Here is a 26,391-nt window from a genome sequence, read left to right as displayed (position 1 = left end):
GATTTTCGGTGAATCGAATATCGAGGTTAGTTAAGTTTAGGATTAAGGACTTTTTCCGGTTTGGTAATTCCGGTCAAAAATTACCTGGCGCCCATAAGGTTAAATTTTAGCAGGTTTTTGTTAGGCTCAGGGGAAGTAGGGCGAAGGTAATGGGCATTTCCCATTCACCGGGAAAATGTCACGTTACATATATTATCACCGATAATCGGGGAAGAAGAAGAACGAGTGAAAAGCAGTCATCAGTCGCTATTCAGCTGCCCCTGTGGAGAGATTTTGTTTGCGTGAAAGAGTATTGTTTCGTTGGAGAGTTCTTGTGGAGGAGAGTTTGTTGAGAGAGTTGTGTGGAGGGATTGTGGATCCAGGAATGTGAGTGTGGAAGACGCTAGGACTCTAGAATTTTGTACGTGGAGGTTTTGGTGGCGTGGAGGATTTCGCGTGAAGGATTGCACGTGGAGGATCGCGGAAAGCTGCCATTGGTGTGAGTACTCCCTGGATATTAATCCCCTGCCCCAACGATATTCGCCCTGTCCCCAATCATAACCCCCTCCCCCAACGGTGAGCCTCAACATTATTCATTGTTTATAGTGTATTAGATTTTATTACATACTTCCCCTTTTTGATAAGCGGAATCAGTACCCCCCTAATTTCACCCCTCTCTTCAGCAATGAGCTTCCCCCTGTTCTCTTTCTTTTTATTAGATAAATTTTATCATGTTGCCGCAAGTTGGCTGGCCTTACCCCTTCCCTAGTTTTTCTTTTCTAAAAGGCCCAAACAGTTAATCTTCTTGTTACTTTTGTGATTAAACTGAATTCCGAAATATCATTTAATTAATTAAAGAATTCGCCCCCCAGTGAATCATTTTCCGGATTTATCGTGCCAGGGCTGGGAATTATTTTATAATAATTCGCCGGCCATGGTCATATGAGTCCTTAGGAAGTGTTCTTTAAGTGAACATATGAAATCAGTAATTAAGCGGAGGAACCATCCAATTCGATTTTTTTCGAAATTGATTTTTTGGTGATAATAGACTGTTCAATATGAGTTGGGAAGTAGTAAGTGGGAAAATATTCGATTTATTTTCGATATTTTATATACGCTTCCATTATCTGTAGCAGACCCAATGAAAGGAATGCCAAAAGGTGTAAAACTACCTGAACACACTATATGAAGACAGTGAGAACAAATCGCAGATCTGACAATGATATACATGAACAACACAAAGTCAGAGAGAAAGCCAATTCCCATATTCTTGCTAATTTCATGAAGAGTTCCATGTAATGCATTTTTTTAATACCCCAATGATTTAATCTTATGATTCGAAATCGTTTCTTGCATAACTACAGGTGCAGATGACGCAAACAATGAAGATTCATTTTAAGTGAAAAAACCAAAATATTCACTTCAGGTTGATACTTGTAACTCAAGATCTTCAAGTATTTTTTTTTTTCTCAATATTGAAACTCTCTTCAACAGAATTGAATCACGTAAATAGAGTATTAAAATTCCATTTTTTTCCTCAAGATGCTGCAAAAGGATATAAAAGGCAGCATGGAAGTGTCGCTTCTCAGACTATCGGAGCCCCCACAAAAGATCAACGTTCCAAAAAAAATGTCAATGTTGACGAATAGTCACTGTGATTCAGTTAAAGAGGATCACTCAGATCTAAGTATTTTCCAGCCCTTGAAATGGTTAAAAATTCAATTTTGTTTGAAGAAGCTGCGACGTAATATCTGAAGAAAGACGAGATTCTCCTGTGGTACCAGTAATCGCAAAACCAAAATACAAGATAAAATTGTTAGGCGCCAGGTCATTAGACGAGATGAGGACCGTCGAAATCTTTCTCCAGTCCCAGCCTCTTTAACTCTAGCAGCTCGATACATAGTCATTTCATTATCGTTCCCCTGAAAGAGGATGCGACTGGTATATAAAGAATCAAACAAAATAAGTCCATAAAATTGTCGGGGAGGAAAATTTTTGATAAAATTAATCAACCTCGATAAAATAAAAATATCGAAAAGCATTAATAAAATCCCCTCTAAAGACGATTACGTGTTAGTAACAAAAATGCTATTTTTCCTTCTATAAAAGTCACTATCTGTTAGAGACTAGAGCATCTGGAAGACACCAGTACCTGGTGCAGGTACGGTTGGTGAGAGAGTTAGATAGAAGAAGTAAATTTTGTATGATTTTGTATAGTGGAAAGTAAAAAATGAATAACGGCAGAGTAAATATTACTATTGATTGGTTAGAAAAAGATAATTATGATATATGGACAATGCAGATGGAAGCTGTGTTAGCAAAGCATGAATTGTTTGATTATGTTCATGGAACAAAACTGAAACCTGAGAGTGGTGATACAGCTGAGTGGGATAGAAAAAATACGAAGCTGATAGGGCTGATATTGTATTCGAAGTTGGTTGCTGGGAGATGAAACAGTTGAAAGGTGTTAAGACATATGGCTTAAATTGGAGAGAGTGTAATACTTGTAATACTTTCCGACCACGAGTTCAGGGACCCCTCCTGAACACTAAAAAAATAGGAAAAAAAAATTTATTCAACCAATTTTAAATTATTAGAAATTAACGTCGACTGAGATATGACAACAGCGTGTCCGAGACGTCAGGAAATGAGAAAGGTAGTTGAGTACCACTGCTCTGCGATGAATTTCGGGCCGACACGCATCGTCGTGCTGTCCTGAGTTCTCATCTAACTGGACAATGTAATGAAAGTTCGTATGCAAAGAAAGTCGCTTCTGAAGTTTTTGATCAAGAGGCAGAGGATAAATCACCGAACCTCGCAACTGATAATAAAACAAAAAGTAATGGAGTTGATGATGTAAAAATTCAGGTTGGAAATATTCGAGAAAATCGTTTGTATAGATTAGAACAAGTTTTACATGTAGAAGATTTAAGAACAAATTTGATGTCAGTTTCCAAAATTACTGATCATGGTTTTCAGGTAATTTTGGATAAGAATAATGGTGTAATTATCGAAAAAATGGGAAAATTTGTATGATTGCTAATAGAGTTGGAGATTTATATTATATCAGGAATGACGAAGTGAATCTTGTTGAGTCAAAGGTACGTCAGAAGAACAGTTTGGATAATTGGCATTACAAACATGGACATGTTAATGTGAGAGATTTGAAGTTGATGGTGAATAAGAAATTAGTTCATGGTCTAGATATAAAGCCCGGAAATAAATTGTTCGATTGTGCAATTTGTATTAATGAGAAACAACTCAAGTGCTCATTTCCTGTATCAGATTCAGAGCGTACTAAAGATTTATTAGAAATCATTCATAGTGGTGTATGTGGCCAGATGTATTGTACGTCACATTTATAGAGCTAAATACTTTGTAACTTTCGTGGATGATAAATCCAGATTGTGTCAGGTTTATTTTGCTAAACAGAAATCGGAAGTTTTGCTAATTTTTAAACAGTATAAAGTGGCAGTTGAGACTTTTACGGGTACGAAAATTAAGCTGTTGCAATCAGATAACGGTACGGAGTATTGTAACCAACTTTTTAGTGATATTTAGAAGAGAATGGAATCGGCAGGAGGATAACGGCGCCTTATACACCTAAACAGAATAGGGTTGCACAACGCATCAACCGAACATTAGTCGAAATGTATAATGAAAAAAGCTGGTTTATCACCAAGTTTTCGGGCAGAGGTTGTAAATACAGCATGTTATATTCGCAACAGATGTCCTACGAATATTTCGAATGGTGTACCACATGAAATTTGGACTGGTAAGATTCGGTCTATCAACAATTTTAAAATTTTGGGTTCGAAAGCTTTTGTCTTTGATAAAATGCAGAAAGGAAAATTAGATTCCAGGTCTTATGAGTGTATTTTTGTTGAATATTCTGTTGAATCGAAAGCTTATTGTTTATGGTGCCTCAGATCCCGTAAAATTATCATCAGCAGAGATGTTCGTTTTCTTGATGAGATGGGATCGGAGTCTGTTTACAAGGAGATTTTCAGTAAGGCTACTCAAATGAATGGTTCACAAGATGGCAAGCCAGTACAGAAATGGGTTCAAATTGAGCTTAAAGAAGTGATTTCTGATGATGAAAGCGTTGATTCATCCGGGGAAGTTTTTGAATCATCAGCAACTTCTGTTACATCTGAACCACGTTATGAAGTTCGTTTTAAAAGAGCTAGAGGTCGTTCTAAAATTTGTCAAACTGATCAGAGACGTAGGCCAAGCAAGATTTTCAATAGTCTTCCGGATTATGATAGTCCTGACGATGGTGAAGTAACAGATGACAACGACCAGTTGGGAGGGAGTAAGATCGAGAGTCGATCTGCCGACTTGGTTGTTGATATGGATCCTTTAAGCTGGGAGGAGGCAGTTATTTCTGAGAATGCAAAATCCTGGGAAGCTACGATAGATGATGAGTTTCTAATGCAAATTAAAAATAAAACTTGGAAAGTTGTCCGTAGACCGATGAACCGATGACCAATAACTTTATTATTGGTAACAAGTTTGTTTTCAGAACTAAACACGATGATAATTTGCCAGCAGTGAAAAAGAAAGTGAGACTAGTTGAGAAGGAATGCTCACAACGTCCTGGTGAAGATTTTCATCAAACATTTTCTTCTGTGGTAAGATCTACATCAATTCGGTTGTTAACTGCACTTTCAGCTTAATTGGGTCTAGAGATTCATTAGATGGATGTCATGACAGCTTATCTGAATGGAGATCTGAACGAGGAAGGTTATATGGAAATCCCAATTCGTCTGACGGTGACTCTGGAGAGGATATTGTTTGGTAAACGAGTTGGATCGAAAGAAGAAGTAGTTTACAATGAGAAAATTTTAAGTACGGCTAGGACTTGGCATATAGCGTTAAAAAATGATGAAGAATTGTAAATCGGCCTCAACTCCATTTGCTCCTGGTATCCAATTGCGTAGACCAGAAGTTTCCGATATTTTCATTCTGTGTCAATTCGCCCTGACATTGCTTTTCCGGTGAATTTTTTAAGTCAATACTATTCAAATTATAATGAAACACACTAAATTGCAGTCAAGAGAGTGTTCAGATATGTAAAGGGATACCGGAATTACGGAATCACTTATCAGAAGACAGGGAATGCACTTTTTGCTTACGTTGATGCAGATTGGAGTGCTTGCTTGGATGATCGTCGCTCATATACAGAATTTGCGTTCATTCTGGGTGGTAGAGCAGTAAGTTGGGAGTCACATAAACAATACACAGTTGCACTATCAAGTACAGAGGCAGAATATATGGCCATGTGCGAAGCCCCGAAAGAAGTTTTGTATTTACAAAGGCTCCTCAGAGAAATCGAGAGTTTATTTAACGATAATAATCAGGGTGCACAGAAGTTAGTTGAAACCCGCGTTTTTCATTCTAGAAAAAAACACATTTGGTTACGTCATCATTTCATATGTGATTTATATGGTTGAAAGACAATAACACTGAAATATTTAGAGAGTGAAAAAATGCCAGTGAATGTATTAACAAAAGGTCTGAGTTATCAAAAACTACAAAACAGTATAAAGTCATTAGGAGTAATACGTTGTCCAATCTAGGTGAATTGCTAGAAGATAGTAGTAATTTGCGAGGAACTTTGAAAGGAAGTGTTAGAGAGAGCAAAGTTGTCTTTTATGCAGGTGTCAAGTGTGACGTCAGGTTAGATGACCGTTTGTTCGCTCTCGTGGACAATGGGATCACATGGGTGTTTGAGAAATTTCTGCTCCGAAATGTATCTAAATAAATCTGTGTTTAATTAAACAGTTTTAAAGTTATTTTTATCACGAGCACATCGGTTATTATTTATTGCTTTTTCCTAACACTATCATTCAGTTAATTTAATATCACAGTTGTCTGAAGTCCGTGAATTTTAAATAAAAAAATTAATAAATAAGTTAGTCAGACCGAAATCAGAATTAATAACATGTCATAAACAACTGAGTCACGAGACTCAATTGTTACAGATCAAGAAAAGTCACAATTAATCAGAAAATTTTTAAGAAAATAGTTAGAATAAAATTCACTGACTCGAGACTACAGTAATGTAGAAATCGGTAAGTCTTTGTGACCTTCCAACAAAATGAAAACAAAACGGAAACAAATTCAAGACAAATTATTTGGAGGTCACGCAACCTTCAAACGGAATAATATCAGAATAAAATTTGATGCCAAGAAAATTATCAGAATTGATGGTACTAACAAAATTCTAAAAATTGCAAACTCTAGCAAATTATATTCAGGAATATAATTCAATGGAAGAATAACATGAATGACAATATTATTTAAAATCAAAATCAAATACAAAATCAAAAATGAACCTGAGAGGGAGAGAGAGAGAGAACCAAAAATTCACTGATCAAAATAGCCAGAGATTTTCTCATAGGAATATTCAACTAATAGTTCTGCACGACTCGCATGTTCTAAACATTAATAAAAAAAAAATAGAATCTCTGCCACCTAGGTTTCAAGTATAAACGCATTAGGAAAAGTTCTCCGTTTTTTTTTTGATGAGACTAAAGAAATAATTAAATGAAAATATTGGAGTGCTTACTAATTTGAAAACTAACTGAACCTAATTTCAGGAAAAAACAAAGGGAAAAACAAACAATTGAAATTCAAGAAAAAGAATCAAAATTACAGGAGTTCAGGATGTGTCAAGATTTCAAATGGATAATTGATAATTCTGAAGAAATTAGAAAAACAAGACTGAAAGAAACAACCGAGATGAAGAAAAAATGGTAATTGGAGCATGGAGATAAAATGACGGAAGTACAGAATAAGGAAGCAAACCGTTCTGGAATGAAGATGTTATGTTGGGGAAATACCCACCATGATGGAGAAGACAATGAGCAAGATAGCGATAGCCCAAACGGCTATTGTTACCAAACTTCATGACTGCGGCGATAGCATGTGGTCAAAAGGATATGATTATGGCCATAGCCATTTTATTATTAATTATTATATATTTATTATTTTCAATAATAAAATGGCTGTGGTCGTGGCCATAGAAAAATATTTTTAAAAATCAATATAGAAATATAATATAAATATTGTGACAGGTCAATAGAAATTCCCCAACGTCAGTCTCAAAGCGTCACCAACGGAAAACAATCGACAAACCCATGCCAGTATGACCAAACTGATGTCACGTCATCACTGAATAATTAGGAGGCCCAGTCTTTATTTGCGTCAAGGGAGTTGCGTCGGAATATAGATTATCCAATGGGATTACGCGCAACAAGTGGTCAGCGTGTCCCGAAAAATCACTTTCGTTCCGGCCGGCAAACCTCTCACACAACTTGGAATTTACGTCTTTGTAAAATAGTCTCCTGCTCTAGCCTTCAAATGTATCATTTATGGCGGAGGTGGGCAGTCTCAGCTCTCAGAGCTACTTCAGCTCCCAACCTCCATTAGGTAAAAATGTCCTAAGCCATAAAGCTTATGGCTGCACCCCCTTCGGGCCCATGAGGCCCTGCGCGCAATCAAGAGTAGTGGGGATATTCGGCAGAAACATGGTGGTGGGAAAAGCAAAATAGATCAATTTTCTATTTCTCCAATGGAAATATTTTTTTAATTATTGCTTTTTTTGTTGTTATGCTATTGATTGATTATTGATTGTTTTTAATCGACTTTATAGAAAAAAAAATTGTACCTTTCATAGATGTCTTGAAGAAAAAATATCGTGTGGAAAACAATTATTAAATATGACCACGTTGGTAATAGACCTAACTTAACATTCATTTTCAAACTTTTCATTTCGATGAATTAAAATGCACAAACTTCTTACAATCAAAAACATTATCGGTGTCCTTTAATCTTTGATTGAGGATGAAATTTTTCTCTCCATTTCACAAGCATCCCACTTTCACTTCCCTCGATGAATGTTGAATCTAAACCATCATTTTTAAATTTCATTTTTTTTTATCAAAAAGAAAATGTCCGAACACGTGCATAACAATTCAAACCATTTTGCCCTCGCATTTCAATCACGCGCATACGTCGTCTCCCGATGTTAACCCCAGTACACAAACATATGACAACCCTTGTAATCACGTTAGGTCCCTTATAATTGGAACCTTAATAATTTTATAGCCACCGCTCCGAGCCTACCTGAGGTTGCCCACCTCTAATTTATAGTACAAATTGTCAATCTTGATAAAGTTAACTGGCGCCCAAAAATTATTGTAACAATTATTCGTCTTGAGCCCTGCCAGCTCCTGACCCAAGCCGCGTCGAATGGAACCTTTATTAAATCCTCAAATCAATATAAAATAGTCGAGAGGAAAAGGGATTCTGTCTCGATATAATATATTATATAAATATAGAAAAAGTTTGAGCATATTCTCAGGGAACGACTCACGTCCTAACCTCTCCTTGGGTCGTCAATCTCCGGGAAACAGGGAAAATGAAGACGTTGGGAATTCAAATTCAACATCTGCCTCTGAGGCATCTGACACCCACAAAACCAGTGGAAACACCGTGGAAACACAGTGGAAACACCGGAGTGTCGGCCACGTCCAACACATCTGCGTCAGATGCCCCCGCCCCAGAGACAAGCAGACCAACAGAGGCGTCACAAGGCGCAATCCCTATCGAAACGGATCCTGTCGTTGTGGCTCTAGAGGACGCCTCCAGCCTGGATCCGGACTTGTTGGAAGTACTGAGCGCCGACTCATCTAAACCTCAGGAGCTGGAAATATCTCTCCAAGGTGAGCTGGTAATTCGCTGGGTAATTTGGTTGACAAAGCCACCAGAGAAAGAGGCTCTGGATAAGTTAATGGAGAATTATTACGTTACACGTTCTCAAGGTGCCAATTGGGAGCTCCATAGCTAAATACTGAGATTTTAGGTATCTCAACGGGTACTCTGGTTCAGAAGGATAAAAAATTTTGCGCCTCACAGAATCTTGCAGGTTCTGTTCTCGTTGCACTGGGAGCAACTGTCTCTTTTGGAAGATGATGAGATAGACAAACTAGATTTCCTGCAGAAACTTTGTGATGCAGGAAAATTGATGACCCAGGTGTCTCGAGGTTTTTCGTCGAGTAGAAGAGCGTTCATATCGCCTAGTCTCAATTAACAGATTCGTGATGCCTTCAAGGCTACCTCGCCAGACCAGCAGCTGTATGTCATCCAACCTTCCGGACAAGGTGAAGGAAATCAAGACTTTGTCTAAGCTCAGCCAACACCTCAGAGTTGCTCTTGCTCTATTGAAAAAGCGGAACAATTTAAACCCGAAAGGCCCGCTTATCACGTTCAGGAGGCCACAAGTGGGCACAAAACCTCGAGGGAAGCCGTGAGTAAGCAATAGCGGCTCCAGCAGCTGCTCCAATCGCATATCTCCTCATCCCAACAGTCAAATGCCAGCCTCGTTAGTCCCACACAAGACCCACGAAGCCAAGAAGTGGTAAGCGTCCTGGCTGGTAATATCAGACACATGCCTAAGTGGAGAAGTATCTGCACATATACCTTCGTTCTGGAGTGTGTGCAGGGTTATAGAATCCCCGTCAATTCTCACCCTTTTCAATCCAGAGTTGCTGCAGAGCCGATTTTCTCTGCATTAGAGGAGAAAGTCATTAGTGCTGAGTTGGTTGGGCTATTAGGTCAAGGTGCGATTGAGCATTGTATCCCCTGTGAGGGTCAGTTTATTTCTTCCTATTTTTTAATACACAAGTCGAATGGGACGAAGTGATTCTTTTTCAATCTAAAAAAACTTAATATGTTCTTAGTACCCCCTCACTTTAAATTGAAAGACATGAGGACGGTGATAAAGTTGCAAAAGTTGACATGTAAGATGCTTACTTCTCGATTCAGGTGTATGCGAAAGATAGGAAATTTCTTCGTTTCCATTTCAGAGGTGGACTTTTCCAGTTTACCTGCTTACCTTTTAGTGTGGCTAGTGGCCCGCATGCTTTCACGAAAATAATGAAACCAGTGATGGGTTATTTTTTAGCTAAAGGCTTAGTATCATCTATCTATTTAGATGACATTCTTTGCATAGCTTCTTCTGCTGAGGAATGTAATTCAAATGCCCGACAGATCGTCGAACTGTTAGCCAGTCTACGTTCCGTCGTCAACATAGAGAAGACCTACCAATCGAAGTGAATATCTTGGGTATGTGGTTGACTCCAAGGAACTATGTCTGGAAATTCCTCAGAAGAAACGGGTGACAATTAGAGAGTTGCTGGATCGTCTCCAACCTGGTACAGAATGTTCAAGCAGGCGTTTCGCTCGTTTGATACGTTCCTTCATTTATATCTGTCCAGCTGCTGCTTATGAGGTGTCCCTTTACACCCAATCACTGGAGAGGGCCAAATAATCATGCTTGAGTGTAAATGAAGGGGATTTCGACCGATTGATGGTGATCCCTCATTTTCTCCAGTCAGACCTGGACTGTCCTATCAGCTTGAAGAGGCCAAAGATCAATATTTGCAACGATGCGTCCCTCACAGGCTGAGGAGCACAGGTAACACAGCCAGAGGATTCTGGTCAGTAGAGGAGAGACGTTTTAGCATCAACTATCTACAGCTTTTAGCAGTCCGCCTGGCACTTTGTTGCTTCGCTCGAAATCTGTCGAATCGTGAGATTCTTCTTGGACAATGGTGGATAATATAATATTGCCTATATTAATGACATGGGCGGTACTAGATTTTCATATCTCCACAACTTGGCTCGAGAGATGTGGCAATGGTGTGAAGCGAGATCAGTCTTGCTATTTGCCTCGTACATTCCCTCAAGAGAGAATCTAGAAGCAGATCATGAGTCCAGAGTCAGTAATATGGACACAGAGTGAGAATTAACGGACTAGGCTTTTAGACGTCTGGTTCAGAGATCCGGGGGACCACAGGTCGACCTTTTTGCATCACGTACCAATGAAGAATGTGTCCATTATTGCTCGTGACATAGGGGTCCCTCCTCTTTCACAATCGACACCTTGACCATCAATTAGGGAAATTTTTTCTTCTATGAAGTCCGGAAAATTCTGATGGATAAAGCAACGGGTATAGTGGTTGTCCCTCTCTGACCAGCACAACGCTGATCTCCTTTATTCCTATCGGCTTTGGAGAGAGAACCCATCAAGTTCAAGGCCTCGAATTAGCTCTTACTTTTTCTTTGCAGATCTATGGTCCATCCCCTAGCTTGCCAACTTGACCTGGTGGCAGAACTATTATCTGGCAAGTCTTTGTCAGAAGGGAGATCGGCACAGCAACAGCGGCCATTCCGATATAGTCAATTACGGAGTCAACCCACAAACAGGATAGCGTTGTACTCCGGAAGTGCTGGGACTTCTGCCAGGAAAAAAACATCGATTGTTTTAATATACCGGCCCCAGTAGTGCTCGAGTTCTTGACTGAAGAGTTTTGACGGGGAGCGACTTATGGCTGTCTCAACTCTCACCGTTCTGCACTCTCCTTAATTGCCCAGAAGGTCATTGCGAAAAAATCAGCAGTCCAACATTTTCTCAAAGATGTGGTCAAGCTCTATGCTGCTAGGCTAAGGTTCACTCACACCTGGGACCCTGCGTGTGTAAAGTCCTACCGTGAATCTCTACCTCCGAATGATGAGCTACGTATTGCACAACTCAGTGAGAAGACCGTTATTCTCTTGGCGTTATGTACAGCTCAGAGATTTCAAACTTTCTCCTTAATCAAGTTAGAAAATATTCAACAAGAAGTCGGAAACTTGGAGATTATGATTCCGGACAGAATCAAAACTTCAAGGATAGGTAAGAATCAGCCCTTCTTAATTCTTCTTTTCTTGACCGAGAGAATCCAAATTTACGTAGCAGACACCGTCCTCTCTTACGTATCCCATACTAACGAGATTAGGGGTGCTAATCCCTCTCTTTTTATGATGCTTAAAAAGCCCTATGAAGCAGCATCATCGCGGACGTTGACTGGTTGGGTCAAGTCATGTCTTGCCAAGTCCGATACGGACATACCCTCCTCAATTTTTCATAAACTTCGCTTAACTTTGAACTAATGAAAAGTTGGTAAGCTTCGCCGCTAGTGGCGCCATGACCGATTTTTTTCTTACTCTTTGGATTTGTTTTGTTTTTTTTTTTAATTTTTTTTATTTGAATGCGTTTAAGGCCTCATTAACCCATTGCCAGTGTTACAGTGCGGATGTGTTCTACATACATTCTACTATACATTTTTTTTTCTTTCTTCGTACTGTTCAGTCAAATACTAATACTGTTAAATTCTTATACTGTGTTTTTTCAAAAACTCATGTATAGTTTTCAACGCTTTGATGTCTAGTCTAGATAGCAGCGATTCAATATTAAACGGCCAAGTGCCTACATTTAATTTGATTAAATTCCTAATGAGAGCTTGCCTATTGTTCGATGTATTGGGACAAGACCATATAACATGATTTAGATCGTTGTAAGTATGCCCGCATTCACAACCTGGGTCATCAATTATATTGACTCTGGCTAATAATGCTGCTAGGTGATAATCATTCGATCTGGCCATGTTGACAAAGACAATGAATTTCCGGGAGAGTCGACGACAATATAAGTACCACGGCTTTGGTTTTTTCGTGGTTTGGTACTTGAAGAAGTCGGTTCTCTTATTGACTGATAATTCTGTTAGTGTTTTTTTTGTTTTCACTTTGCACGTTTTTTTGGTGTATTCCCTTAAGTCAGTGAATGGGACCCTGATGGCTTCGGGGTTTTGCATTGTTGCTGTCTTTGCCGCCAGGTCAGCTCTCTCATTCCCCTCAGTTCCTGAGTGTGCAGGCACCCAGCTCAATTTCAACTCTGTTCCATTATTTTGAGTGACTTTAAGGCATTCATCCAATTTTTCTTTGCACATGAATATATAAGGATTAATCGTTATATCGTGCTTGGAATTGTTGAGCGATGTAAGAGCGCTGAGGGAATCGGAGAAGATATGTACATTTTTGTCGAGGTGATTTTTTGCGGAATCAAGGGCTAGGTAAAGGGCTAGACTTTTGGCAGTATACATTGATGCTGAATGATCTATACTTTTACTTTCGGCAATGTTCAATTGCGGGCTTATCCAAGCAGCACCGACGGCTGGTGCATCTTTTCTTTTGCTCCCATCTGTGTATATATCGATGCGACCTGGAGTATTCAATTCATTAAGTACCCTTGTATCTGTGACTTTATCAAAGGGAATGGCCTGTGTGGTGATTGCATGGTCAAACCGATATATATTGTATTTTTTTTCCATATATAGGTTTGTGGTTTTTCCTAGTGCTTCTTCTAGACATTGTGAAATCAGGTTTTTTTTTTGTTTGGAAATTTGTGTGAAATATCTTTCGAAAATTGTAGCATTAGCCTATTAGTGAGCAAATCAGTATTGGAGAAGTTTTTAAGTATGAAGTTTAGACATAGATATTGAGCTCGATCTTTAAGGAATGTCATTTTTGATTCTGCAATAATAATATTTGTTGGCGTACTAATTCTATATCCGAACGCCGCTCTCAGCGCAGCGAACTGGATTTTTTCAAGCTTTTCTATTTGTCTTTTCCTAGCTGAGATATACAGGAATAGACCATAATCGATAGTGGCCCTGACAAAGTTTTTGTATATGGTTGTTAGGGTGCAGGGATCAGAACCCCACCAGGTGCCTCTGAGAAATTTTACCATGTTTATAGATCTGTTACATTTCTTTTTAACCTGTTCTAAGTGCTCTTTAAACGTGAATCTATAATCGAAGATAAGGCCAAGAAAGCGCGTAGATTCTTGAGTGCGCACATTGGTGTTGCCTATTTTGATCAAAATATCTCCCGGCTTTGCCTTTCTTTTTTTTGGAAAATTGAATGAGTTCAGTCTTATGCGGAGCTAAGTCGAGTTCCAGCGTATGCAACCTATCTTTTATTTCGTTCATCGCTTGCTGTATGCGATGTTTGGATGTTAACGAGGACTTATGACTGGTGATTAGTGCAACATCATCTGCAAACTGTGAGATAAGTATCTCCGGATTCACTCCATCAGTGATGTTTGAAACGTATATTACATATAAGAGAGGACTGAGTACTCCGCCTTGAGGTACCCCTTTATGTATTTTTCTAAAGTCATTTTCGAGAAAATCACTAAGAATGTATCTTTCATACGTAAGCTGTTGAATGAACCTCAAGAGAATGTCGCAGTACCTGATACCACGCAGTTTTTCAAGTAGCAATTGAGAATTTACATTGTCAAATGCACTCGCAATATCCAAAAAGGCCGCTAATGCCTCCTTGCCTTTGCTTAGGGCAGTTTTTATATGTAAATGAAAGTTAATCATGTTATTATAAGTTGATAAACCCTTTCTAAAGCGTGTTTGTGTTTTGGGAATCAAATCATTATACTCTACGTACCATTGTACTCGATTTTTAATTAGGGATTCAAAGAATTTACACATACAGGAAGTAAGTGCAATCGGTCTGTAACTTTGGCCATCTGGTTTGAGAAAGAAGTGTATAAAGTAGTTTTTCCAAGATTCTAGATAATCCGAAGTAGCAAACATGTCAGTAAAAATATCTAGTAGTAGTAGCTAGATCAAAGGTGGGCAACCTCAGCTCTCGGAGCTACTTCGGCTCCCGACCTCAATTAGGCTAAATTGTCTCAAGTCATAAAATTTATGGCTGCGCCCTCCTTGGGGCCCGTGATGCCCTGCGCGTAGGCAAGAGTAGAGGGGATATTCGGCATAAACTTGGTGGTGGGAAAAGTAAAATAAGAAAATTTTCAATTTTTCCCATGGAAACTTCCTTTTAATTACCCAAATTTTTATTCTGATTTTTTTGATTAGTTAATACGTTTATGCACTAATGCATTGCACAAAAAAAATATTCGTAACTTCCATATATTGTTTGAAGAGGAAATATTGTTCAGAAAACTATTAATAATTATTATTATGTTGTTGATCATAATAAATTTCCGAATTTCCCCTCTTTATTTTTCACTCTCAACGCCAAATTAAAATGCCGGAACATTTCCCTAAGAAAAATATTATCAGTGTCTTTCAATCCTTGGAAATATTTAATGCATAATTTTTAATCGATTCCGCTCAATATCGATCGCTTATTAACATTAATAGTATTTCTCAACAAAATAATAATAAAATAGAAAATAAATAATAATGATGTTTCTCAATTTTATTATGGAATCTGCCGGCATTATGAAATTGAATTATCACTTCGTTTTATTGAAAAATCTAATAAATTTGACCAATTTTCAATATGTCCTTGAGAACATACTAGTTCAAGCCATTTACGAAAAAATGTCCTGAAATCTTTCTTTTAAAACTCATTCCGTTGTGTAGAAACGGTTCTTTCAAAAACTTCGCCTTTTAGTATGAAAGAGTTGAAATAATGCAAGTAATTTCACATAGACTCAACTTTTTTGCGGCTTAATATTCAATAGTTTTCAGTACGTTATTAGCAACTTACAATGAAATTATGATATTAATCACCTTCAAGTAAAGTCCTACGAAAATGAAAATTGGTTTTTTATCGGTCAAGAAAATACCTCAGTTTCAAAAAAACCATAAATGGGTCAAAATTTCCTTTTCCTTGCTGAAAATTCACTCCAGGTTTTAGGCTTTGTTGGCGGGGAATTACCCGGACATAACTCACCAGTCCATCCAATTTTTTAATTTTAAGAAAACAGAAAATGTCCAAGCACGATAGAAAATTTCACAACATTTTCCCCTCACATTTCCATAGCGCGCATGTGCCATCTCCCAATATTACCCCCACTCGACAAATGTACGACAACCCTTGTAATAGCGTCAAGTCCCCTATAATTGGGACCTTAATTATTTTATGGCTGCAGCTCCGAGCCTACCTGAGGTTGCCCACCTCTGCTCTAACCACTCAACTAGAATTATCGGTGCGCATGAAGTGACTAGTCTAAGGTTCATTTAATTTATGGTATGGTAATTTAAGTTAATGAGTTTGTTCCGCGCTACCTGGAGGTTGCTCATCTCTGTCCTAAATGAGTAACAATAGGACAAATGTACCTCCCCTATACCTTTACAAGAACTATCAAAGTGCCGTACAATTCATATAGAGATGAGAAGCGATCCGTGTCCACATTGGGCACATAGATTACAATTTTCAGAAAACAAATAAGAATATTGACGAAGTTGTGGACTATCCTATAAGTATCCTAAGGCAATCTGTATGTCGTATTATCAAAATAATATGCTATGAGATTATCGATCGTCACAATCATTAACTAAATTGCTCCCCTACGTATCGGTATTCGCTCCTTAAAGTGATCCCATATTTTGATGCTGTGAATAAAGAAAATTAATACCTCGTAATTTTCGCCTTTCTTCTTATCCAAACAATCGCCACAAATGCTTCTCATATGTTCACTGCAGGCTTTCATCACAATGTCGTCAATCTGCAATCACAATTTGTATATTGAGAAAGCTTTTATGAACACGGAGAGAAAAATTTCCATCAAAATTGAAGAGAGGAGCATGTTGTAATAAAGTGTAATAAGTTCAAACCTACTGCTGCGAAAAAATAGCCAACAGTTACCTACACTGTACGGATAATTGTCGACTTTTTATTGCTTGTTTTGGCATTTTGAACGAGGTTTTAATTTCATTTGCGAATTGCTGATATTTGACATAATTTTCATTGATGTTTATCTGTTCGTGCAACTCTATTAATTTTGAAAAACATTTACCTCAAGCATCGTGACATATTTGGGCTTCTCTTTGAGCAATTCCCAGAGTAGTCCACCATCGCCACCACCCAAGATCACAATTTCCTTCCCCATGTAATTTTCCTTTCCTCGTTGCATGAGCGTTTCAGTGTATATAAGATCGGCCTCGGACATATCTAATTTTATCAGAATGTAAATAGTAGTAAAAAACTGTTAATTATGGATCGGTTAATTCGATACCTACTTTGCAGTTCATCTAACACCAGCAAATTCCCCAGTGATTTTGAATGAACAATTTCCACTTTTTGATATGGTGATCTGGCCTCAAATACTAACTTATCGATGTCATACTCCAGGAGTCTTTCATCTTGAGAATGAAATTTTAAATATTTTATAGATTACAAACAGCATGTTTTAAAATTATGTTAACACACATGATCATTTGCATGAAAAGGGCTACTCCTACAATTGACTTTCCAATTCCATTACTTGTACGTTAAAATATGGAGAATATTAGCAATACACAAGAAAAAAACTATTTTTGCCAAATACTCTTTTACTAGAGAGAAATAACTCTTCTTTCAATACCTCTAGTGTTTATCGAGTTGAGTCATATACAGAAAAGCGACAATAGGAGCCAATTGCTGTATTACTTCAGTAGGTGATTATGCCAGTTATGATCGCGTGTTAATTCCCTAAGTGATTCCTCACATTAAAGAGTTAGTGAAAATGGTGGGCTCGAAAAAATAGAGAATTCAGACACATTAAATAATTAGTACTAACCCCCCGAAAACTAGACAGAAGGCTGAGAGAGGTTAAGCGGAGCGCTTAAGGAGCATGCCCTGGAGTTCATTACTCAAGGCAAACCAAGCAGAAACGAACAGAGAGCGAGTTTCTGTTATGCGGGTACTTATATAACCGAAAGCGGCAGACTGTGGAATGTATGTAGTGTGACGCAGTGCCAAGCGATCCCTACTAAGTTACTGAAGCGGGACCGTACTGGTGATGCGTACGGGGTGTGTAGTTAATGTAGTGACGGCTACAGCGCCTTGAAATTCGCTGCGAGCAGATTCAAAATGCCGATCGGGCTAGACCCTTTTGGATACGCTGAAAATTCACTCTCGTTATACCCAGGTGGGGATTCACCATTGGTCCGAGCTTGGCCCAAGCTCGTTCATGGCCATCTGTTAACAGCGTATCAGGTGAGGAATTCAACGCTTCGACGAGGGGAACAGCCTTCCTTATCCAAGCTTACAAATCCTAGCTCCAATTATGCTGAATCCGACAGATTTAGATCAGGTCAACCATGCTTGGTGAAACTATACGCAGTCAAGCTTTGATAATGTTAGTATTATAAGGCGAGCTTCAAAAGGGAGGTTTCAGATGAACGTGATAGAACAGGTGATACCTAGGTATATGCAAACTTCGGGATTTCACATAATTGCAAGATGTGACACCGAGGCTGGAGCATATATGGCCCTAATTGGAGATTCCTTGCTTCCGCGGGGGCGCTATATCTAAGGTTCACCTGACATGTAACAGCTAGCTTCTATATACAGCAAAGCTATAGCGAGTATGGTTCGAGCGGGAGATTTTTGGCATTATCCGGGATGCTTTGTCAAGCTTGGTAAAATGTGTAATACGTACTTAGATCCAAGCTTAGTAATTCCACATGAATGCCAGGTGCGGCGTCCACCTTACTGCAAGCTTGGGTTATGCTAAGAAGTACTTGTTTCAAAAAGGGGCTTGACCGAGATCATTCCAAGCTTAATATTGTGACGGGAAAATAGATTTGTGCCGTCAATGCTCCTTCCAACTAAGTATTCTATACTTTTCTCTGAAGTTCACCCTGGCCCAATATAGTATCGAGGTGGAGACAAGCTTGATGATATGATATGAAAGAAGGCCGTAGACTCTACTTATGGAGACTCCTATTCAAAATTAGCGTTAGGCCGTTATTTAAAATGAGTAGCCAATACGGATGGAAAATATTTGAAACAATTATGGTTAGCACGCCCACGATCACATAATTAAAGCGTTAAGGCCCGGATGGAGGGAATTTTGACCCGATTGGCGACTTTACGTGGACAAAACCAGAAGCTTGATCTCAAGCGATGCCCTGTCGGTAACTACGGCAATTGCGGGAACCCGGGCAACATCAGAGAGTGGGACTTTGGAGGGCGCCTAAAAATTTTTTCATTCTTTTTTTTTATTCGAAAATTGCATGGGGGTATTCCATATGCCACCTAAGGTGGAATGGGGGATTTATCGCTGGATCACGGGGGGGAGAAGATGTACCCAAACGTGCAATACACTTTTTCCCACTCTTACCAACCCTTTTCAAGATGGTATGATGAGGTAATAAAATAAAAATCTCGGCCCCCATATGCACATAGATATATATAAATTTCTACCCCATTTTCCCACCCTCATCACATAATTTCCAAGCCGACCGACGGGGTAAAAAAAAGCTCAGTTCAGGTGAATATAGATCGATTTAGGAGATGATTCTGAGTCAATCGATACCAATAATTTTCAACCCCATTTTTTCAACCATCGATGCCCCTTTTCCCAGATGGCTGACGGGGTAAAAAAAGGGTCTACAGGTGTATCTAGATTGATTCACGGAATAATTCAACGGAGTTGCAGAGTCCAAACAGTGAATTGGAAAAAAATAAAAATAGAAAGGTGAACTGAGTGCATTGGAAAAAAATGAGGAATTGAGGGTGGGAAGAGTGTGCGAGGGTGCAAAGGAGGTTCATGGTGGGATGAACTCATTCGGAAAAAATGATGGTTGAGGGTGGAATGAGTCATGGGGAAAACGGAGATTGATGGTGGGATGAGTACATGGGGGAAACTAAGGGGTTGAAGGTGGACTGAATTTATCAGGGTGAATTGGGGTTTGAGGATGGGATGAGTCTTCCAGGGTGAAATGGGGGGTGAGGGAAGGATGAGTGGATGGAAAAAATGGGGGCTTGAGGGTAGAATGATTGGTCAGTAGAATGAGGGGTCAGTGCATGGGAAAAATGAGCGTGGAGCGTTGGATGAGTGTGTCAGGGTGAAATGGGGCTTCATAGTGCGATGAGTCATGGAAAAAATCCTCATTTCTGCCCGACACACTCATCCCACCGTCAAGCCCCCATTTTTTTCCATCCACTCATCTCACCATCAACCCTCGTTGTTTCCATAACTGATCCCACCATCCACCCCCATTTCACCCTGGCACACTCACCCCAGCCTCAACTCTGCATTTCCTCCAATGTACTCATCCCACCATCAACCCTCATTTTCCCCATGATGCAGATCGACTCAGAATCACCCCCTCAGTCGATTTACCCACCCCTGTGAAGACATTTTTTTTACCCCCGTATAGACTTCTACCCCGTCGGCTATCTTGGAAATGTCTTAGTGAGGGTGTGAAAACCCCCCATTTTATCCAGAAGCATTCTATCCCTTGACCCTAAAACCCCCCAATTTCCTGCAAATATTCATCCCATTTTCATCCCTTCATTTCAGCCCTAAGCATGCCTACCAACGCCATATTTATATACTTACACCTTTCTCAGTTCCAGTTTCACCCTTACACCCATCCTCTATCCTCACGCCTCTGTTTAACCTCTAATTTAGCAATTCACCCTCCCAACCCCATTTATTCGTATCCCCCCATTGGCATATTATCTCCCCTAAAGCGCCCCTCCTTCATACGCTCCTGATCACTTCTGCCGGAGAAGCTCATTTTTGCCTCTCCGAATTTAGGAGGCCCCACTATCGCCATCTACCTGATTTCAGTATCACTAAAAATTACAGCTGATCAGTTCGTCCTCACGAATACAAAATACGGGTGTCCAGTGCATCTAATCGTTCCAGGGAAAATCGCGAAAAATGCTATAATTATGTTCACGGGGTGGTAATTGGTTTTCGGGAGTGTAACATGGTTGTATAAAATGTGGTGACGGTTTTTTTGTTTGAGTGATTCAGCCGCCATATTTCTCACCACACGAGCATTTGGATAGTTTGCCTTGGTGAAATCTTCGCGAATTCTTGGAACGTAATTACACGTCCATTCCTCAATTTCCGTCCCCTGAGATCTAATTACCGCCCTGCCGAAAATTATTATGTATTTATTGACCCCAAAATCATATTTTTTGAGGGTCTAGGGCAGGTGGCATTTGGATTCCCGTAAAACACGTTTTTTCTGGCGAATTTCCTAGGGAAATGTCGGGCAAAAATCCCTCCACCCGAATTTTTTGCCGAATGGCGATTTTACGTCCTCCCACTTTGCCGTCAAAGCAATAAGCTTGATTTCAAACTGAAGCCTATCGATAATGGCGGAAATCGCTAGAAACCAGGACGACATTGAACAGTGGGGCTTGAGAGGGCCCCCAACAAATTTTTCATCTGTTTTTTATGTTAAATGAAAAATGTATGGTGTAATTCCGTTATTACTGGGGTTAAGAGAGTTTTATCTCTATGGGACAAAAAAAAATCGTTTGCAAATTTATGTTTGAATGGTAGAAAATTGTCTGAAACATCCAAATTGAGCATTCCCTTGGAAACACTTTTTTCCAATTATAGTTGGCATGCTTCATTGTTGTTAACAAATATAAAAATTGTTAAAAAAGAGGGGAAAAAATTGTTTTGTAAATTTAGACTCAATCGACCCAGAATAATGTAAAACTCCGAAATTTATTAGTCCATCCAAAACTTTTTTTAGAATGGCTTCATCTTTCTTAACAAATTCGGAATTTGTTTAACAAATTGTAAAACTTTGTCTTGTAAGAGTATTTTCCTGGGTCAACACCCCAGGATATTCTTCGAACTATTCTGGCTGCCGCCTCTATCGTTCACGATTGGGCGCCAGCTAGGTTTTTCTGGAAAACCTGATGGAAAACCAGCCGCGAAGGAATTTCGTCAACTCCGCGGACTTTCGGTGATGGGTCTCACAATGCCGAGCCAGCATCAGCATGACACGGTAGAGTGGGCGAGGTTCACCAACGTACGAGTAACTTCAATCACTAACTTCTACCGCGCGTACGGCATCGTCAACGATATCTTTCGGGGAATGTATTGTATAATGTAAAATTGTATAATGAATGGAATGTACTGTTCGAGGCACATGCGACGCAGGCATCCGGATACCTTTCTCACCCACCTAACGTCCACCCCAACTCGAGAGCTCGGTAATAGCAATCTCATCGCGAGTCAAAATTAGAGTTACTTCCCATGGAGGCGCGTGCGACCGGACCAACGGGAAACACCGTGAATCCCAGCCCTTAGTCCATCCCAACACCATGGGTTTCGCCCTAGAGATGGATCTCTGTAGCCTCAGACTCTCGTCCGTAGCCTCAAAGTAATCCATTTCACTGATCGGGGACACATAAGTGTCCCCTTCTCTCGCTATTCCAAGATTTCTTGGAACCACGTACCCTTCATAATCCCGGCAGGGATTATTGCCACCAACTGATCCCGAGCTCCTAAAACATCCGCTCGAGACCAGCACTCAACGCGAACTGTCCTGAAATCTCCCAGGGCCTTCTCCCCCTAGTCTGAGCATCTCAGCGACTGTGGGTCATCCGCTACCGCACAGCCACCAATCAACTCGACGGGATCCCGGAGGCGCTAGTCCTTTCACCTAGCCGTTGGTCCCTGGTCTAAGTCGACGGCGCCCTTCGGAACCACCCAGTTGGAACGCCTATACGTCAGCCTGGACTCCCTAACACAGCTGGGTGGATTTCCGAATTGGGAAACAGCTATCGTCAGCGCCATCACAGTGTTCCGGAACATGGTCTCACCCTACCACGTTTCTTCCCACTATGTGATTGGTCAAATTCACCTTCGGAGCAGCCTGATCGGCCGTCGTCCGATGTTCTACTCATCTTTCGCTCGGCTATTTCAGCCGGCGTTAGATGTCGTTCCTTTCACCTAGTGACTTTACTAGTGTTTTCACTAGTAACGAGAAAAATCTCGTTACAGTCTTGTAAATAAATACTCAAATGATAGACATTTGTCTGAAACGTCGAAATTTATTGTACCCTCAGAAATTTCTATTTGACGGTTTTCTTTTTGTTGACAAATTTAAATGTTATTAAACAAATAGGGGAAAAACTTTTTTGGAAATGATGGCTGAACCGATGTAGGATAGTGTAAAACGTCGAGATTGATTGGCTCCTCAGAACATTTTTTATTCAACGTTTGCGTTTTTGTCAAGAAATGCGAAATTCGTTAAACAATTAGAAGAAAAATCGTCGCGCAAATTGATGGTCAAACGATTGAGATTCGCCTGAAACGTCCAGATTTGTTGATGCCTTATGGAATATTTTTTTTTAAACAGCGTCATTATAACAAATTAAAAAATTGGTAAAAAATTAGGGGAAAAATTGTATCACATTAAATTTTAATTTAAATTAGGCCCAACTGACTGAGAATAGTGTCGAACGTCGAGATTCGTTGGTCCCTTGGAGCTATAAAATTCAACCCTATCATTCCAACGTCAATACCCGATTTCCAAGAAAGTCGGCAGGGGCAAAAGAAAAGTCTCTACACGTATATATAATAATTATGTAATTATGTAATTATGTAGAATTTTATAGATGCAGATCGATTCACAATCACCCCTGAGTCGATCTGTACATGTCAAATTAAACCCCATTTTTGGAACCATCACTATCCCATCCCCAACCTGGTCGGAGGAAGGTAACAAAAATGTCTCTACAGACATTAATCGATTCAAACGATGATTAGACGGAGTGGCGAGACCAAATGAGTGCATTAGAAAAAAATGAGGATAGGAGGTTTAACTGAGTGCAGCAGAAAAAAATGAGGGATTGCAGATAGAATGAACGAGCCAGGTTGAAATGGGGGTTGACGGCTGGATGAGTGTGTTAGGATGAAATGGGCGTGATGGTGGAATTAATGCATGCAAGAAACTGAGCGGTTGAGGGTGGACTGAGTGTGTCAGGGCAAAATGGTGGTTGATGATGGGCTCACTGCATGGGGGAAAATTAGGGCTTGAAGGTCGGATGAGTGTGTCAGCGTCTAGTGTGGGGTGATGGTGGAATGAGGGCATGAGGGAAAAAAATGAGTTGAGGGTTGCTAAGTGTGTCAATGTCAAATGGGGATTGGTGGTGGCGAGAGCGCATGGGAGAAACTGAGGGTTTGAAGATGAGATTAATTCATTGAAAAAAAATGGGATTTTGAGGGTGGGATGAGCAGAGTGAAATGTCAGGGTGAAGCTGTGGTTGATGATGGGATGAGTGCATGGGAAAAATGACGTTTGAGGGTCGGATGAGTGGGTCGGGTGGAAATGGGGCTAGGCAGAGGAATGAGTCCATGGGTAAAAATGAAGAATTGAAGGTGAGGTGAGTGTGTCAGGGTGTAGTGGGGGTCGATGGTGGGATGAGTGAGTGGGAAAGAATGAGGGATCGCGGGTAGGATGAGTGTGTTAGGATAAACTGAGGTTTGTTGATGACATATGTGCATACAGCGTGGGATAAGAGCATACGAGAAATGAGCTGTTTAAGATAGGATGAGTATATGGAAAAAAAAGGGGTTAGGGGAGGGATGAGTGCATGATGAAGGGTCGTGGCTTACATCAGTGTGTCAGGGTCGAAGAGAAATTGATAGTGGGGTAAGTCCATGAAAAAAAAATGACGGGTTGAGGCTGCCATGAGCGTGTCAGGGTCAAATGGGGGTGCAGGCTGGAATGAATGTCAGGCTCAAATGGGAGTTTGAGCCTGGGATGAGTGTATTAGGGGGAGATTGAGGTCGAGGTTGGAATGCGTGTATTAGAGTGAAATGAGGGTTGAGGCTGGGACGAATGTGACGGGGTGTAATGAGGGTTAAGGCTGGGATGAATGGCAGGGTCTAATGAGGGTCAAGCTAGGATGAGTCTATTAGGGCGACATGGGGCGTTGATGGTGGGATAAGTACAGGGGAAAAAATGAGGATTTGAGGTTGAGCTGAGTGTGTTAGGGTGCAGTGGGGGTTGATTATGGGATAAAAGCATGACAAAAAATAACGATTTGCGGCATGGATAAGTGTGTCATCCAAATCAAATCGTTATATTCTTCATGCACTTGTCCCATCGTCAACCCCCATTTGACCCTGGCACACTCATCACACAATGAGCCTACACCTTCACAACCCCATTTCCCAAGTGGCCGACAGGCTCATAAAAAATGTCACCATACCTGATTTGCACCTGGACAATTATTCTGGCGAAAACTCTTACCGTAATTATGGAAATAGCAGCAAACCAGAGTGATATATCAAAATGGGATTGCGAACGGGCCTCGCTTTTTTTGCCTTTCATTTTGTGCTGATATTTTCGAGTCATTTCACAAAACAAACCTATATGTAAATGGGGATCTGTAAATCCGCAGATGTGGATCATATCTATATGTTCAAAACTGACGGAAGGAGAGTTTTTATCATCGAAGGATTTTTCTCGATAGGGAAAGTGCGTTTTCCATCATATTTGCACGGGAAGTTAGATTTTCCTTTTCAAATCAGCCTCAATCCATTATATTTTCCCATGCACTCGATGCTCATTTCACCCTGAAACACTCATGGAAATCTAAACCCTTCATTGTCCCATAAACTCTTCCCACCATCAGTCGCTATTTCACCCTGATACACTTATCCCACCATTAACCCACATTTCACCCTGTCACATTCTTTCCAGCCTCAGCTCATCATTTTTCCCATGCACTTATCTCACCATGAACCCCCACTTGACCGCAACACACTAATCCCACTCTCAAGCCCCCATTTGTACCATGTACCTCCTCAACATCAACATCAACCTTTATTTTTTCGCAATAAATTCATCCTAATGTCAATACTTCATCAATACTCCACATGCACTAATCCCACAATCCCACAACCCCCCCCCCCCCCCCCCCCCCCCCCACATCGCCATGACCTGCTCCCAGCATCAACGCTCCATCTCACCCTGACTCGCAGATTCAACGCTTGGTTTTTTTTCTTTTTTTGTCGGTGGCCTGGCGTAGTGGTTAAGGCCATTGCCTCACAACGAATATGTTCCACGTTCGATTCATGGCCGGATAGACTGGTGAGATCTAACCCGGATCGAAAAAGTGTTAATTGCCACATAGTCTCCTCTGACTGAAAGCGATGTAAAATCAGCATTAAAAAAAACCTTCATGCTTTGCCCTGCAATTCATGCATCATCAGCCCCCATTTTACCCTAATACACTCATCCCAGCCTTAACTCCCATTTGAGCCTGATACACTCATCCCACCCCATCAACCCCTCGTTTCATCTCGACATGCTCATCCCAGCATCAACCCTTCATTTTTTGCCCTGCACTCAATCCTCCATCAGCCGCCATTTCACCCTGACACAGTCATCCCTGCCTCAACCACTAATTTTTTCCAATGCACTCATCCCACCATCAAGCCCAATTTCTCTCCACCACCTAGGAAATGGGATAATGAGGGTGAATACATTCGACCGATATTTATTAAATGGGTAATGAGTGTTAAAAAATCGGGTCGAAATTCATAGGAACAGATCGACTCGGAATCACCTCCTAAGGCGATTTATCCACATCTGTAGGGGTATTTATGTACTCCTTTTGCCATCTTAGAAGAGGGCTAGTGAAGGTGGAAAAAGTGTCGAATTTGATAGGCACAAATTAATGGAGAATCATCCCCTGAATCGATTTACCTACACCTGTAGAAACCTTTTTAACCCCGCCGGTAATCTTGGAAATGAGTTCCTGAGGGTGAAAAAA

The 26,391-nt window shown here is 40.3% G+C and overlaps 1 protein-coding gene across 7 annotated transcripts in view; it reads right to left on the bottom strand.

Moving 5' to 3' along the window:
- Nucleotides 1-26,391, bottom strand: part of Sms (spermine synthase) — a 184,674-nt gene that overhangs the window by 51,490 nt on the left and 106,793 nt on the right. For all 7 annotated transcript variants that reach the window (XM_011314363.1, XM_011314362.1, XM_011314358.1 and 4 more), the window contains 3 exons: nucleotides 16,878-17,000; nucleotides 16,655-16,809; nucleotides 16,274-16,363 (listed from right to left, as the gene is read on the bottom strand). In XM_011314363.1, coding sequence (XP_011312665.1) covers nucleotides 16,274-16,363; nucleotides 16,655-16,809; nucleotides 16,878-17,000 — 368 coding nt within the window. The remainder of the gene's footprint in view (nucleotides 1-16,273; nucleotides 16,364-16,654; nucleotides 16,810-16,877; nucleotides 17,001-26,391) is intronic.

Source organism: Fopius arisanus, unplaced genomic scaffold (genome assembly GCF_000806365.1).
Source record: "Fopius arisanus strain USDA-PBARC FA_bdor unplaced genomic scaffold, ASM80636v1 scaffold00158, whole genome shotgun sequence".
In the NCBI taxonomy this organism is placed as follows: Eukaryota; Metazoa; Arthropoda; class Insecta; order Hymenoptera; family Braconidae; genus Fopius; species Fopius arisanus.
The sequence above is the reverse complement of the archived record's forward strand: the minus strand, read 5'-3'. Positions and strand labels throughout refer to the sequence as shown.